Source organism: Bos indicus x Bos taurus, chromosome 19 (genome assembly GCF_003369695.1).
Source record: "Bos indicus x Bos taurus breed Angus x Brahman F1 hybrid chromosome 19, Bos_hybrid_MaternalHap_v2.0, whole genome shotgun sequence".
Classification (NCBI taxonomy): domain Eukaryota; kingdom Metazoa; phylum Chordata; class Mammalia; order Artiodactyla; family Bovidae; genus Bos; species Bos indicus x Bos taurus.
Genome location: NC_040094.1, coordinates 35,419,570 through 35,433,119, shown reverse-complemented (window position 1 = coordinate 35,433,119; position 13,550 = coordinate 35,419,570). Strand labels below are relative to the sequence as shown.

The 13,550-nt window shown below is 57.5% G+C and overlaps 2 protein-coding genes across 6 annotated transcripts in view; one reads left to right on the top strand and one right to left on the bottom strand.

The window, feature by feature from the left end:
• Window positions 1-2: 2 nt before the first annotated feature.
• Window positions 3-8,670, top strand: SMCR8 (Smith-Magenis syndrome chromosome region, candidate 8). The gene is made up of 2 exons (XM_027519650.1): window positions 3-2,529; window positions 4,810-8,670. Exons 1-2 carry the CDS (start codon window positions 167-169, stop codon window positions 5,261-5,263), a joined length of 2,817 nt encoding a protein of 938 aa, XP_027375451.1. The 5' UTR covers window positions 3-166; the 3' UTR covers window positions 5,264-8,670.
• SHMT1 (serine hydroxymethyltransferase 1) overlaps window positions 8,045-13,550 on the bottom strand; it is a 29,096-nt gene continuing 23,590 nt past the window's right edge. For all 5 annotated transcript variants that reach the window (XM_027519658.1, XM_027519654.1, XM_027519657.1 and 2 more), the window contains 6 exons: window positions 13,299-13,511; window positions 12,214-12,330; window positions 11,260-11,382; window positions 10,267-10,383; window positions 9,691-9,801; window positions 8,045-9,468 (listed from right to left, as the gene is read on the bottom strand). In XM_027519658.1, the coding sequence (XP_027375459.1) occupies window positions 9,296-9,468; window positions 9,691-9,801; window positions 10,267-10,383; window positions 11,260-11,382; window positions 12,214-12,330; window positions 13,299-13,511 (854 nt within the window). In that variant the 3' untranslated portion in view covers window positions 8,045-9,295. The remainder of the gene's footprint in view (window positions 9,469-9,690; window positions 9,802-10,266; window positions 10,384-11,259; window positions 11,383-12,213; window positions 12,331-13,298; window positions 13,512-13,550) is intronic.

Genomic DNA, 13,550 nt, shown 5'->3' with positions numbered 1-13,550 from the left:
AACTCGAACCTCCGGTTTGTGATTGGCAGCCTCGGACCCCTGAGGACGCAAAGAAGACTGCTCCGCAGGGACTTTGCTTCCTCCTCCAGAGGCCTGGCTCCCCCGCGTTGGCTACCTCCGCATCTGTTCTACTTCCTCTCCATGTTCTTCCCATATACCTGAAAATATGATCAGCGCCCCTGACGTGGTGGCCTTCACCAAAGAGGACGAGTACGAGGAGGAGCCTTACAATGAGCCGGCACTGCCCGAGGAGTACTCGGTGCCGCTCTTCCCCTTCGCCAGCCAAGGAGCCAATCCATGGTCCAAACTGTCCGGGGCCAAGTTCTCTCGGGACTTCATCCTTATTTCCGAATTCTCTGAGCAGGTGGGACCCCAGCCCTTACTGACCATCCCCAATGACACCAAAGTTTTTGGTAATTTTGATCTCAATTACTTCTCTTTGCGGATCATGTCTGTGGATTACCAGGCCTCCTTCGTGGGGCATCCTCCTGGCTCTGCCTACCCCAAACTGAACTTTGTGGAGGACTCCAAGGTGGTGCTGGGTGACTCCAAGGAAGGGGCCTTTGCTTACGTGCACCATCTCACCCTGTACGACCTGGAGGCCCGCGGCTTCGTGAGGCCCTTTTGTATGGCTTATATCTCGGCAGACCAGCACAAAATTATGCAGCAGTTCCAGGAGCTCTCAGCTGAATTTTCCAAAGCATCAGAGTGCTTGAAGACAGGCAACAGGAAGGCTTTTGCCGGGGAACTTGAAAAAAAACTGAAAGATTTGGATTACACCAGGACAGTGCTACACACGGAGACAGAGATCCAGAAGAAAGCTAATGACAAAGGGTTTTACTCATCTCAGGCCATCGAGAAGGCCAATGAACTGGCCAGTGTAGAGAAGTCCATCATCGAACATCAAGACCTTCTAAGGCAGATCCGCTCATACCCTCATCGCAAGTTGAGGGGGTCCAGTTTGTGTCCTAGGGAATCGGAGCACATCCAGGATCCGCCCAGCCAGGCAGCCACTACCTCTGACCCTGAAGAGTCTGCTGACACCGACCATTATGCCTGCAGACCCTCCTACACCCCGAAACTCATCAAAGCAAAGTCCACCAAGTGTTTCGACAAGAAGCTCAAGACCTTGGAGGAGCTCTGTGACACCGAGTACTTCACCCAGACCCTGGCGCAGCTCCGCCACATTGAGCACATGTTCAGAGGGGACCTTTGTTACCTCCTGACCAGTCAGATTGACAGAGCACTCCTGAAGCAGCAGCACATCACCAGCTTCCTTTTTGAAGACTTGGTGGAGGTCAGCGACAGACTGGCTGAGAAACAGGAGAGCACAGTCTCTAAGCCCCATCACTACGGGCCGCCTTCTGAGTCTCCAGAAGACTGTTTGGTTCCTCAAGTATTAATCAGCGTGGGCTCCTACAAATCCAGTGTGGAGTCCGTGCTCATCAAGATGGAGCAGGACCTTGGGGATGAGGCATCAAGGGAAGCGGCCGTGATGGAATCAAGCAGTTTTGACCCCCAGGAGAACTTGGACTACCTGGAGATGGACATGAAAGGGAGCGTTAGTAGCGGAGAGAGCATCGAGGTTCTGGGCACAGAGAAACCCACCTCTGTGCTGTCGAAGTCTGAGAGCCAGTCCAGCCTCACAGTGCCCTTGAGCCCCCAGGTCGTCCGGAGCAAGGCAGTCAGCCACAGGACCATCAGCGGGGACAGCATCGAAGTCCTCAGCACCTGCCCCTCTGAGGCCCTCATCCCTGACGACTTCAAGGCCAGCTATCCAAGTGCCATTAACGAGGAGGAGTCCTACGCAGAAGGCAGCCAGGGGGCCATCCACTTCCAGGCAGGCATCAGCCCACCGGAGGCGGGGGAGGCCGAGGAGGGCAGCTCGGGCCTCGCTTTGCTGCAGACAGATGCCTCCTGCTGCATCGGGAGGGAAGCTGGTGCTCTGCTGGTGCCGCTCTCCACCCCAGGCCACACACTCTCCGATGAGGACGGGGTCGTGAGCGTTCCCCCACAGCGCTACCGGCAGAAGGACCAAGGGTTCCACGTGGACTTCTCGGTGGAAAATGCCAGTCCTTCTTCCCGAGACAATAGTTGTGAAGGCTTCCCTGCTTATGAGCTGGACCCGAGCCACCTGCTGACCAGCCTAGACGGCAGTAAGACCAGCCTGGATGACCACTCCGATGCCACCAGCTATGGGAGCAGCGTAGCCTCCACCAGCTCCGACAGGACTCCCTCCTCCATGCCTCCTGCTGGCCCCTCTTCCGAGAGGCACAAGAAGAGGGCAGGCCAGAACGCCTTAAAGTTCATCCGCCAGTACCCGTTTGCCCACCCAGCCATCTACTCCCTGCTCAGCGGGAGGACGCTGGTGGTCCTGGGGGAAGAGGAGGCCATGGTCAGGAAGCTGGTGACTGCGCTCTCCATCTTTGTCCCTGGCTACGGCCGCCATGGCAAACCCGTGAAGCACTGGCTCTCCTCCCCTTTGCACATCACGGACTTCCAGAAGTGGAAGCTTATTGGCCTGCAGAGGTAACTGGTCACGGGGTGGGACAGGCCCTGACCGTAGGAGATGAGCTGTCAGGTGGCCATCCCTTGGGGTGAGGTTCATGGGTCCTGTGGGGGGCCCCACACCAACTCACTGTGTCACTTTGGGCAGATCCTTTCCAAAGGGACTTCGGTTGCGAAGTGGTTCCTGACCCTGGTCTGTACCTTGTTGTATCAAAACTGTTTGGGAGCAATTTCTAGAATCACAGGCTCCTTGGCCCCACCTGCAGAGATTCTGATCGGGTTGGCTTGGGGTATGAAGTGGAGTCACGTGGTTTGCAGCAAGGTTTGGGAATGACTGGACTTCTGGATCTCAGGTCCCTGCTGAGTCTCTAGTTCACACTATGGTGTAAATGACTGAGGCGAGGTCTGGGTCTTAGGAGGGTAGCAGTGCTGGGAAAGGCAGCCTTCCTGGCTCCCCCTCCACTGTCCTGTCGGCTGTGAGAGCCAATTCCTCCACCTCTTAAAAACTCTGTCTCCACTTCACTCCCTTGTGCTTTAGCAGTTCCTTTTGGGGTTTTCCACTCTGTTTGTCTAGCTTGAAGGACTCCTGTCCTTGAATGTGCTCTGGGCTCAGCCTCCTCGCTCCTCTCCCCAAACCTGCCTTTGCTCACCTGCAACATGCGGGCATTGAGAGGGGTGATAGCTGGAGTCCAGTCCCTGGACCATAGAGAAGGGCATGCTTGAGTTGCTCCCTTGCAGTGGGCACCCAGGCAGGGCCCTCCTCCCTTCTGGGGAAATAGGAGGGTTGCATCACTGAGCAGTCATTTGCCAGATGTTTACTGAGGCTGATAAGTGGCAGCCACTGTGCCCAAGGCTGGACTACAGATGTGTCCACAGTGGGGCATCCCTGTGACAGGCTGCCCTGCTCCCACTCCAGCTGTGACCTCTCCGTGGGCTGGGTGTTGGGCCAATTGTGTCTGATCCCTGTCTGCTGCTCTGATGTCCACGGGGTGAAGACCTGCCCTGAGGAAGGTAGGCTGGGTGGCAGGGGCAGAGCCAGGCCCTGGCCCCTGGCCTTGGAGTCATGGAGGGTTCCTCCAGGAAAGTGGGAGACCCGTCAACAGTGGCAGCTGAGACCTTGGAGGTTGTCTGATGACTCGTGCCGTGAGCCCTCCCTCCCAGAGCTCCTGAGTGCACAGGGGTTGAGAATTGGGACATGTGCCCCCAGAGGGTCCTGCTTGGGTGTGAGCCACAGTGGACAGGCTGGGGGCCTTGCCCTCCAGGGCACCTGTCACTGGAGGGTTGACCGAAGGACCAGGAGGAGAGTGGGGACTGGGCTTGCTGCGGCTTCTCTAAAGGTGTCCTGGGCAGTGAGCAGCAATGAGGTGGGGGGCACTCTGAGGGGATGAACCAAGGCTAGGGCGGGGGTCCTGCAGCTGCCCTTCAGAGCAGGAAAGGGCTGCCCCCTGGGATGCACGTTGAACCTGGGCCCCAGGGGTGCTCAGAGCTGAGGTGGGTGGTGAGCCAGGCCGGCAGGTAGGTTGGACACTGAGATAACGAGGCAGGTCGAGGCCCCTGAGGGTCAGTGCTAGAGGGTCCAAGCAGAGGGTGCCTCTGTGTGTCCACTGCGCTTGGTCCCATGTGCTAAGTCAATATGGAATCTGAGAGCTGGACCCAGGACAGTCCCTACCCCGCCTCCCCTGGCACTCCTTCCCTTGCTGAGCGAACCCCACCCACCTTCTTGCCTCTGACATGCAGGGTGCTGCATGGGTTACAGATCCAAGTCTGCAGAAGCTCCTGGCACCACACTGGTCAGCACCAGGCTCGGGGTAAGGGCCAAGCGCTGTCCTGAGCACCCCGGACTTGCCCTCTGAGGTGACCCAGTAGCTAGGACCAGCATCTGCCTCACAGACAAGGCTCAGAAGTAAAGGGACTTGACTAGGTAACAGAGGAAGAAACAGGTGCACACGGAGGTCAGGGAGGCTGGGTGAGGTTTGAGTTGTCATAAGCCAGGCACAGCAGAAAGGGCCTGGTGTTCAGGCAGAGCAGAACCTGCCCCCCCACTGGAAAGCTTGGCATGGCTGCAGGGGAGTCCCCAGGGAACTAACAGCTGGGCCTCAGAGACCAGCAGAAAGCGGTCATCAGGGCTTCATGAGCCACACTAGGATTTGACCTCCATCATGAGGGCTGAGGAGCCGTGAAGATCTTCGCGACCACATTTGCCTTCCAGAGAGCACCAGCGAGTGGGGCTGGCCGGGGCTGGCCTCTTGAGAGGGGGCCCATCCCAGCTTCTGCCCCCTGACCTTGATCTGTGTGTTTCAGGGTGGCATCCCCCGCCAGTGCCAGTGCCCTGCACGCCCTGAGCCGCTATAGCCGCTACACGAGCATCCTTGACCTGGACCGGAAGACCTTGCGCTGCCCGCTCTACAGGGGCACCCTGGTGCCACGGCTGGCGGACCACCGTACACACATCCGGCGGGGCAGCACCTACTTCCTGCACGTGCAGAGCATGCTCGCACAGCTGTGTGCCAAGGCCTTCCTCTACACCTTCTGCCATCACCTGCACCTGCCCGCGCACGGCGGTGAGGCCCCGGAGCTGGCTGCCAGTCGCCAGGCCAGCTTCCTGCAGCTGACACTGGGGCTAGTGCATGAGGACGTCAAGGTGGTGCGGTACCTGGCGGAGCTGCTGCGGCTGCACTACACGCAGGAGCGGCGCGGGACCAGCCAGCCTGCCCTCAGGTTCGACTACGTGCCCAGCTTTCTGTACAAGATCTGAGTCCAGCCCGCCTCGGTGACTGAGACCTGTGGCCCAGGGTTGGGGAGGGGTTGGCATGACTGAGCGGTCCTCTGAGCTGTTTGGACTCCTGCTGTTGTCAGCGGGAAGGACACCAAGGCAGCAGCCATGGTTCCCAGGTGCCTCTGGGCAAGGGTGGAGGGCCTGGCCCTCTGGCAGTGTCCCTTGGAGGAGAGTGGTTGGCGTCAGGCCCAGAGGCTGGGACAGAAGAAAGTCTCAGTGGTGGATTAGGGCAGCGGGGCAGAGCCCATGTGGAGGACCACGCTGGTTGCGGGCAGGTTCTCTGGACACTCACACAAGCAAGATCAGGGGGGCAGCTGTTGCTTGGAGGACACGGGAAGCAGGACGAGGCTCTTCACTCGGCTTCGTGGAGCCGCCCTCTCAGGGAGGCTCCTGAAGGCACCCTACCCAGGCCTCACCTCCTGACCAGGCATGGAGGCGCCTGTCACTGGGCTCTCCAGTTCAGCAGGAGTGAGCGGAGTCACTGGCACCCAATTTTCAGATCTGTTCTCGGGGGTGGGGAGCCCCGGAGACAAGGCCACGGGGTTCCTCGAGGAAGAGCCAGCCCTGTCCACCCCCCTGGCCAGGTGATCCTACTCTGTTCTTTCAAAGGGTCTGCCGACAGGCTGGAGCTCAGTTGGCAGAGGTCACCCCAGTCCTCACACCCACAGCAAACCTTTGCAACCACTTCACTACCTCGTGGGGTGTCACGGGCCTGGCGGCCGCTGGGTCCTACTCAGCCAGCCACCAGGCTGGGGTCTCCAGGAAGGCTGTGTGGCAGTCTCAGTGATCTGCCTCAGGGGCTGTGCTGGCCTGGAGCGTGGGCACCTTACGGCAGCTTGCTCTGCTGCAGCCCCCCCCCACCCCGAGTCCCCCACACCTTCACCCACCAGGACCCCCGAGGCTCTGACAGTTACCCCTGATGTATATAGATGGGTGGTTTTTGCAATCTTGAGACTTTTGTACCTTCTTTTCCTCATGCTGTTTTTCCTAAAGTAGAGAGAACTCTTGGTGTTACTGCTTTACGTTTCCCCAAATTGTGATAAACACACCTGAACCAGCCACAGTGGTTGCTCCTGAGCATGTGTGTGCAAGCCTGCTGGGGCAGCATTCCGTGTTGTTGGCTCCATGTCACCTCAGTCTGGTGGCTTCTCCCTGCCTGGGCTTCTGCTCAGGGCCTCCATTCCCGCTGGAGGGCTGGTCCTGCTCCAGAGTCTGTGACTGAGGCCCCTTGGGGGCATTGTGTCGCCTTGTCTTCTCGGCTGTGTACCTGTGCTGTCACCTGTGTTCCCCCAGAGGCGTCTCCGGGGATGGCCCGGCAGCTTTTAAATGTGCAGTGTGGGTACAGGCAGGAAGACTGTCCTCCTGTTACTCCCCACTCCCCGCTCCTCGTGTTCTGAGGCTGCTTTGTTTCCAGGTAGGTGGCTGATTGTGTCTACTTGGGCCTCCTGGGACATGAGCTTTTGTGACACCTTACGTCGAGGGAAGATTGGTGGGCCATGGGGCTCCAGTGACCAGATACAAGGTGATCACTGGCCCACCTGTTTTGTTCCTGGGCCATCAGCATGGACTCAGCAGTTCACACCTCTTACTTGGGAAGCTGGGAGGGGCAGCAGGTCAGTCACACTGGCCTCCTTGAAGCAAAAGTCCAATTCTGGAGAGTATTTGTGCAGAAGCTACACCTTAAGTGGTCAGGAGACCCCCAGGGTGTGGAGGGCAAGCCTGGCTGGTGTGAGCAGGCCTGGCCATGGGGCAGCCACAGAGTGGGCACCCGGGAGCCAGTCCCTTGAGCTGTGTCTTCACTTAGAAGTAGCCTTTGCTAACTAGTGGTTGAACTCCAGCATTTAAATGTTGGTTAGACGCCAGCTCTGCAGTGTGGCTGTTTCACAGGCTTGCTTGATGGCAAGTATGTTTCTCTTCAGAGGATCTCGAAAGGGAACCAGGCTCTCCCTGCCCTGCCACAGTTCCGGAACCTGCCAGAAGTGTCAGATGCACCCAGTCTGAGCGATGGTAGCCTGTGCAGCAGCTCATCTTGTTTGCTCTGTAATAATAAGTGTTCAAACACCAAGACACTTAAGAAATCAGGGTGTTAGCACCCCTTGTTCAGTTCTGGTGTCACCTTGGAGGCCCAGGCACCAAAACCTTGAGGTTGGTTTCAGCTTCACTTCCAGTCTGTTACGTGCACCGCGCCCCCCTGCCACCACCTTTTTAAAGTAGTCCAGGTTATGAAGAACCTGCTCAAGCTGGCAGTTAAGAGATTTCCAGAAGCTCCACACCCGCCGAACCCTTTTACAGCCCCTGGGGGGCTTGCTCCTTCAGTAGAAACTGATCCCAGGTCATTTCCCAGTTGGTTCTTAACATCTTGTTTTAGGTCAGTTACCACCTGCAGAGATTGTAAATTTCACCCCCAAACTAGTGACAAGTCACAGGAAGGCTGATAGATTCTCCCCCAAGTGCTGCTGCAGCTCATGACACGTCCCCAGAGGCCAAGCAGTCCAGACGACCCTGCACACAGCTTGCCGCCCCCTCCCTGGCCTGATGTTGCCTGCCCGGCCAGCTTCTCCACTCAGTCCATGATGCTGCCGCTGCCACATGGTCTCCACACAGACAGGAGCCCTCGGCTAGTGGACAGCCTTTCCCATCTCCCTAGAGGCTTGAGAAAGTGCCTTGGCTCGTGCTGTGAAGCAAACCAGCTGGCTTTCTGGCTTTTCCCCAGTGTTGTGATAGAAACTGCTAAAACTGAAATTTTAAAGAAAGACAGCATTAGCAGACAAAGCATCAAATCTCTACTTCTGCCCAGAAGCAAAACCAGCTTCAGCTAGGGTTTGAGCACACTGGCCCTACCTGAGGAGGTTTGGTTACCACTGCTGTGGGGAGGAGGGAGCAGGCGTGTGGGGTGGGCGTGCGGCAGCCTGGGGATGCCCCTTTGTCTCAGGCCGGGCAGTATGACGACCCCACAGCCTCCAGAGGTGGCGGCTGCCCTGCCCGCTGCGCTGGAGCCCCCACCCACCGCTGCGTTCAGGCCACGGTGAGAAGCATAGGGCGTGACCAAGTCGTATTTGTCACTTTTTTAAAGGCTATTTTATTATTGCATGTTCCTTGTCATGTGTGAGTGTGGGTCCCCCGGGTGAGCTGTGGGCACTGCAGGGTGAGAGCACGCTGCACATGTGTGTGCCCACAGCTCTCGGTGTGGCTACACCAGTTTAACCAGTCATGCCAAACAAATAGTATGAAAAGTGTACTTTTTAAGAAATTAATTTATTTGAGTTGAGATATTTTTGAAATACAAAAATTGGTTGTATTTTTTAAAACTATAATTCTTGTAGACATCCTGTGGTTAAAAATTTGACTGTGCTTATTAAAAATGGTCATCTATGTTTTGCACTTGATATTTGTGGAAAATAAAGTTTCTCTGGGAAGGTGACCTCTGGTTTCCTGATCAGGGGAGGGAAATGGTCGTCTGGACCTTGGTGGCTCCAGACTGGCTTCCAGGGTTGCCCATTCCAGACTGGGAGAGGAAACCACAAACATCCCCCTCCTCCCCAGGTGTGAGAGCCGGACTCCCACCTAGCCGGGTGGCACCTGAACAAAATCATCTGACTTGGGATTCTGGTTGAAAGCACAGGCCAGGATGCTCCTTCCTCACTCACATCAGAGCTGAGCCCTTGTCTGGTGTCATAGCAGCAGCTCAGTGCTTCTATTTGTTGCAATGTCGGGAAGCCCAGGGGATCAAGATGGGGTAAAGGTCCCAGTGTCTTCCCAGTAGCTGTGCCCACACTCATCTGGATAATTAAGGTGGAATGGCTAAATTGTATTCCATTTTCCCATGATAACTGTATTTGAAGCTGCAAGAAGGTGAGGTTCAGATTTATACTCCTTCATAACTTGTCCCAGAAGCTTTAAATGTTGATTTGTGCAGCAGGTAAAAAAGGTAGCAAATTCTGAAAAGAGGCCTTTGAGAAGGCCTGTGTGGGGCCCACAGGGTGCTGGGTCCTTGGGCAGGCAGGCGCTCCTCTAGAAGCCAGGCAGGCCAGGCAGCGGGAATAGGGTGGCGAAGCTCTCCACCTCTGCCCTGAGGGCCGCCACGGCCCGCTGGTGCTCCTCGGCCCCTGCCAGCTTCTCCATGAACTCCTTCAGGGTGGCCTTCACCCCTACGGCGTCCTGGATCTGCAGGGTCAGCTCTATGCCTGTGCCAGCGAGAGACACCACTGCCCACGTGCCCAGCAGCCAGCCAACTGCTCTGCCGTCCAGGCCCCAGTGTGTGCCTCCCACCCACGCCCGCCACCCTCTCTGCCCATGTATTCTGCTGGGCGAGGTCCTGTCCCCTGGCCATCACCGGCCCTGACGAGAGCGGTCCTCCCCCGCCATCCCACAGCTCAGCATGGCCAGCAGCCATGCCTCCCCCTCACCTCTGTGAATGAAATGGGCGACCTTTTGGAAATCTTCTTCCAAGAGCCCTCGGGAGGTCAATGCTGGGGTCCCCAGGCGCAGCCCACTGGGCCGTAGCGCGCTTTTATCACCTTCAAGATAAACAGGCTCTGTCCCCCACTGACCCCCCTGAACCAAAAAGGGACGCATAGGCAAAAGGAATGGGCCTGAAGATACCACTCAAGCAGACACAGCCCAAGGGGGCCAGAGCGGAAGGCAGAAGCCAGGAGGTGGAGCCAGGTGTCGGCTGCACTACTTTAAATACCAGGAAGTGGCCTCCTGGACGTGGTCCTTGCTCCTGACACCAGGCATTCACATCTGCATCTGAGATGCATCTCCCACATCTTACTCATGAGCCGCTGAGAAATCCAGTTTTCCAGAGGGCCCCCACCTCCCGCACCCTCTCCTGCTCTGTCCTGGGCAGGCTCAGTGTCTCATCAGAGGGGGCAGGCAGCGGGGGAAAGCCTGGCTCCTGTCCTACACAGCACATCTTGTCCCCAGAGCAAGTCACCATCAGCCCCAAGAGGTCCAGACAGGAGAGGACCAAGGATGCTCACCTGGGCAGGTGTTCTTATTGCAGGCAATGGAGCAGGCTTCCAGCACCTTCTCTGCCCTGCCGCCATCTGTGCCTTTGGAGCGGAGGTCCACGAGGATCAAGTGGTTGTCAGAACCCCCTGGAAACCAGGTGGGAGACATGGAAGGTGATCCTGTGCTGAGCACAGGGATCCCTCTTCCAAAGAAGTGGCAGGGTGCAAGGGGGCTACAGCAGGTGAGGTCAGGAAGGTGACCCCACCACGTGTCCTGCAGGGCTGTCATCACCTGCTGAAGACCCAGGGTCTCAGGGTTTGAGATGAAGCACAGAGTAGTTGAGAAAGGGAACCGGAGAATGCAGAGGGGGCTGAGGGTGTATGGCCAGCCCAAATGGCCCATGGCTGCATCCCAACCCACCAGCTCCCGGAAGCCTGTCGGGGTGACGACCCCCCTTGGGAATTTCCCACTTGTCTCTAGATCCATCTTCAAGGCTCCCTCTAAGGGGCCTCAGGGCAGCGGGCAGGGGGCAATGGAGGTGCCCGGGTAACTGGCACATCATGTGCTTTACCCCTAATCCTGCCAAGGTGATTGTATCTTCAAAGTGGTGTAGGTGAGGGTATGGAAGAACTTTCTGGAACAGCCCCTGGCCTCCCAGGCATCTCTCAAGCACCTGATCTTCACTGTGAATGAACCCTGCATAATCCCCAGCCACTGACTTCAAAAATGCTCATGGCCTAAGCTGACCCTTGGCCCTCGACCCATCCTCCTACCCCTACCCTCACTGCCCCTAACTCCAGTAGTCGTGTGGCTTTAGGAACCTCAGATGCCCATTTGTAAAACAAGACCAGTGATTCGCAAGGATGTTTCAAGGTTTGAATCCAGAGGTCATGTGTCCAGAGCTGGGACTCCTGAGTCACCCCAGAGCTATGGCCACCTGCCCAGGCCACGACCTACTGCCACACCTGGACGGAGATGGGACGAGGAGCAGGGCCACCCCATGGGCTCACTTCCGGCTGTACCTGTGACCACTCTGTAGCCCAGTCCCATCAAGGCCTCGGCCAGAGCCCTGCAGTTGGCCACCACCTGGCGCTGGTAGGCTCTGAATTCTGGAGTCATGGCCTGCTTCAGAGCAACCGCGACCCCTGGCAGGAAATGAAAGGCAGACCGTGAGTCAAAGAAACACCTGTCTCCACTCAGGCATCCAAGCTTCTCAGTGTCACCAAGGCAGGGTTACATCTCCTCCCAAATGATCCCATTTTAACCCTGCCGTTCCCTGGCTGGCTCTCCAGACCTCTCTAAACAAGAGTTTTTCAGGCAGCCCCTGTCCAGCATGAAGTTCCAGACTAAGATCGCCATGGGAGAGCGGCTCCCTGTCCCCAGCAAAGTGGATGTGGGACATGCTTCACTTAGCTGCCACTGCTTTGATTCGAAGTGAAGCAGCTTTCAGAGCAGAGCAGGGGAGAGGAGTGGCCGATCCACCAGTTCATCCAGGCTCCTCTGGATTTGTTCCATCCCAATGGCTGCTTAAAGGGGCACCAAAGATGGAGGAGGATGCAAGCTACCTGCCCGAGTCCTGGCACAGGAGCCTCCAGTCAGCATGTGGAAAGGGCTGGAGTGGCCAGTGGATGGACACCCCACCATCACAGAGCTGGGGCACCTGGGCGCTGAGCTGGGAGTGTAAAGGGAGCCACCCTGCCCAGCCCCAAACCTAAAACTCGCCCTTCACTGCTTCCTCCACATCCCTCCTTGCAAACACTGGTTGAAAGGGAAGTGACACCTTGACCCCGGCTCCTCCACCAACTGCTTTTCTCCAAAGATGGAGAAGTAACTCTGAGGTCATCACAGATTCTCTAAGGCTTGTGTACCACCAGAGAACTGCTTCTGCCTGGGGTGGGGTGGGGTCGTGAGCAAGGTGGGGATCGGGCTGTGGGGGGTGGGTAGCAGCAGGGAAGCCATGGGGTAGGGTGCATTACCAGCAATGGCGTGGTTGTGGGGTCCCCCTTGCAGGCCTGGGAACACAGCAGAGTTGATGAGCGACTCCAGGTTGTAGCGAGTCTCTCTGCCTGTCTTGGGGTCCACACTGCGCACTCCTGGATGAAGGACAACATGGGACATGGGACAGGCTGTCCCCTCTGTCCTCTCCCTGCCTGGACACAGACCTGGCCCAGACCCCACTCCTGGAGCTGACACTGCAGACCAGGGAGGGTGCTTGCTCCTGAGGGGTCAAGGGAGGGGGAACCAAGCTTTAGAGATTAAAGGAAGGATGAAAATATCCCTCCATCAAGACAGGAACAAGGAGTACACCTTCGGCAGTTTCTCAAAGAGCCGTCCAAGATGATGCCTCTGGAGGAGATGGGGCTCACTGGGCCAGAAATGGGAAAGAAGCTTCCTTTCTGAGAATAGTTAAGGATCAGGGATGGGAGCTTCCAGCATCTCCACTGAGCTTCTTGTGAGCCGGGAACTGCTCTGAGCAGCTTCCCTAAATTCATTCATTTAATCCTCACGACAGCCATCCCAAGGGACAGGCGCTATTGTGATGATCCGGAGGTGAGGAAACAAGGCACAGAGGGGCTGCACAACTAGCCCAAGATCACACAGCACTTCTGTGGAAGAGCCAGGCCTTGCTCTGTGACTGGGTCAGTCAAGTACCACCAACGTACAGCAGGGAAACAAATGTCTCCCAGGTGGGTGGGAAAGGCTGCTGGCCTTGGAAAGCTTAAAGCAGCTGGGGAGGGGCCTCCAAGGAGCAGCAGGGCCCTGGAGGCCCAGTGGGCGATGGTGTGTCCAGCCCTAGCCAGGGGCTGGGCAAGGGGGTCTTTCAGGGGTCAAAGAGACTTGGTCCCCAGAGTGGGTTGTCTCTGTTGATGGAGCTTAGTCACCGGTACCATCTAGGGCTGAAGGACCGTGGGACCCTCATCTGGCTTCTCGGGAATGGAAACCCCAAACAAAGGCTCCGTCATCCAGACCCCTCCCCGCCCTCCTGCCCCACGACCTGGACTGCTGTGCTCTCGCCCCCGGCTCTTCACGGGACCCCGACCCCCCCCAGGGATAAGCGCACCCTTCCTGTAGAAGATCATGCCGGCGCGGCAGCCCCGCAGGGTCTTGTGGGTGGTGGTGGACACCACGTGGCAGTGCTCGAAGGGCGAAGGCACCACGCCGGCCGCCACCAGCCCACTGACATGTGCCATGTCGGCCATGAGGTACGCCCCGTTGTCATCAGCGATCTTGCGCAGCCGAGCGTAGTCCAGGTTCCGGGAGTAGCAGCTAGTCCCTGAGATGGCAAGGGTGATGTGGAGTCACCCTTGGAGAG

Coding starts and splice junctions, on each gene's coding strand:
- SMCR8 (XM_027519650.1), top strand. CDS start 167: ATGATCAGCGCCCCTGACGTGGTGGCCTTCACCAAAGAGGACGAGTAC. Junction 2,530..4,809: donor AAGCTTATTGGCCTGCAGAG/GTAACTGGTCAC, acceptor TGTGTGTTTCAG/GGTGGCATCCCCCGCCAGTG.